Source organism: Epargyreus clarus, unplaced genomic scaffold (assembly GCF_041222505.1).
Source record: "Epargyreus clarus isolate Ecla_fem2 unplaced genomic scaffold, WU_Ecla_fem_2.2 ptg000011l, whole genome shotgun sequence".
NCBI classification, from domain to species: Eukaryota; Metazoa; Arthropoda; class Insecta; order Lepidoptera; family Hesperiidae; genus Epargyreus; species Epargyreus clarus.
Window position 1 is genome coordinate 6567705 of NW_027332219.1, and position 2213 is coordinate 6569917.

General features: G+C 39.3%; 1 protein-coding gene across 1 annotated transcript; it reads right to left on the bottom strand.

Annotated features, from left to right (window-relative positions):
• Positions 1-595: 595 nt before the first annotated feature.
• Positions 596-2213, bottom strand: Atg6 (Beclin-1-like Atg6). Its single transcript, XM_073077854.1, has one exon. It carries the CDS (start codon positions 1987-1989, stop codon positions 703-705), a length of 1287 nt encoding a protein of 428 aa, XP_072933955.1. The 5' UTR covers positions 1990-2213; the 3' UTR covers positions 596-702.

A 2213-nucleotide genomic window follows, 5' to 3' on the forward strand; every position in this document is an offset into this window, starting at 1 on the left:
AAATATTAGACTTAAAAAAAAGTGAAGGAATACAGCGCCACCTATCCTCTCCATACAAAATTAAATGTAAGTGAAGTTGGCACTATACTGCAGTATAAATTAGTACATAAAAGTGATACAAGATGGCGCTTACAACAAAACTTTGTTATTCTCAATCTAGATGGCGCTGTAGTGACAACTATTTTTTTGTAAATAAAAAGGTTTAGTAACTAAAAAATATTGTAAATGGTTTTGTAAAATAACTAAAAACACTGTAAATGGTTTTTGTAGGTGGTAGATGTCCCTTTGTGGTTCGACTCCGGCGGCACCACCGCCACACCTATTTCTGCCTAATAACAGCAGTGTTAAGCGCTGCTGTGTTCTGGTTTGAAGGGTGTGGTAAGGGACACATACTCTTCCGAGGCGTTCCAGCTTAGTCCTCAGGGGTAGCGATGTAACTGTGGCCGACCTCGGTAGGAATATCTAAGTCTATCTGGGGTTGATTACAGATGTCCATGGGCGGCAGTAGCCACTTAACATCAGGTCGCCTGCATGCTCGTCTGCTACTCCCATATTGTAATAACAATAATAAAAAACAGTAAAAATAAATAACAGATCACAGTATATACATCTTTATTTACATTACAGAAACAATTTACGCTAATACAAAAAAAATGGAATATTCACATTTAGTACTATAATTTTGTTTGACAAATTGCAAAATCATTGGCATTCTACCTTATCTTCGCTAAATTGAGAAGAGATCCATGTTAATGCCCATTTTAAGTTAGTAAGCATATATTTTAAGGCCTTCGTCCAATGTTCTTCGGAATTAAACTGAATTTTTATGGAATACGCATGGGGTGGTGATGCCGTGTCTTCGATTTTCCCTTTATCTATCCTGTATGGGAGGCAAAACCCAGTGTTGCCCATCTCAACCTGCTCCTTAAATTGTTGGAGACAGTCTAGAAACGCAACCATTGCCGCATCAAACTTTGTATCCCAGAGAAATCTGAATCCCCCGGAACCGTACAATGGCAACACCTTCTGATCCTCTAAAACCTCGATGTACGAGTGATTGCCGTAAGGTACTAGTCGGTATCGTTGAAAACAGAAATTTATTTTTCTTGCTAGCGACGACAGAAGTAGTACAGTTTGGCCCCAAGCAGCATTTATCTCCGACCAATCGACCGGAGCGGTCGGCAATCGACCGAGTCTAAAATTATTAATAATACCAAATTGCCCGGAATCCGAAATATGGAATGTTGCTTTAAAAACATTTGTCTTTTTTAACTTTTCCAATTGAGCCTGAGTGTACGACAATTGGCATTCGTAGAACTTCATTTGGTCTTCAGTAGTCATCAAATCTTTCCGATACTTAGTATATTCCCTCCAATAAATATCTTGTTCAACCTCCAATCTTTCTTTCTCTTTCTCTTGTACCTCTATCTCGTTCTTCATCGCTTTTTCTTCTTTTTGTAGCGCCGATAACTCTTGTAACAGCCTGCTCTGTTCTTGCTTCCAATCGTCCAATTCTTTTTCGAGGCCTTCCAAATTCAAATCTTCTTTGTCATCCTCTAATTTTTTTAAATAGTCATTGTAGTCTTTCCATTCAGCCTCTGTCAGACGTAGTTGGTTATCCATTAGCTCTAGTAGCGTATCTGTGCATTCATCACATAATGGGTGGTCAACTTCGGAGTTATTCGATAATAAGTCGAATAATGTCGCTTTTACGTGCAATTGGTGTCCCAAAGACGTTGTTTCCCACCCGTCGGATATCACCATGAAGCCGTTCGCGCCATTCCCGGACTCCGTCATCCGAAACGGCGGGACATAGTGCTCCATACTCGAAGATTGGAGATCCAAGTCAGTCTCATTGTTCCTGCGTATTTGTAGCGTTAAATCGGCTATTGTGTGCTCACCGAGGTTGTTTAGAGACTCGTCTAGTTTCAAAGGCTGTAGGCACCGCTGGCAAGAGAAATTCACGAAGAATTTTGCGTCACTCATCATGCAATACAAATCCCTTCACCTGTATTACGTCATTTAATTCACAGTTCAAGTAGATGTATAGCTACCACTCACTTAATGACGGAAACTGTAGTTTATTCACGGATAGTTAATTAACACAGGTTTGTATAAACCAAACAAAGAACAAATAATTAAACTACGCTCAATTATTTTGTTTATAAATTCAATGAAAGAACGACGAGATTGACAAGTGACATAATAATGAC

Coding starts and splice junctions, on each gene's coding strand:
- Atg6 (XM_073077854.1), bottom strand. CDS start 1,989: ATGATGAGTGACGCAAAATTCTTCGTGAATTTCTCTTGCCAGCGGTGC.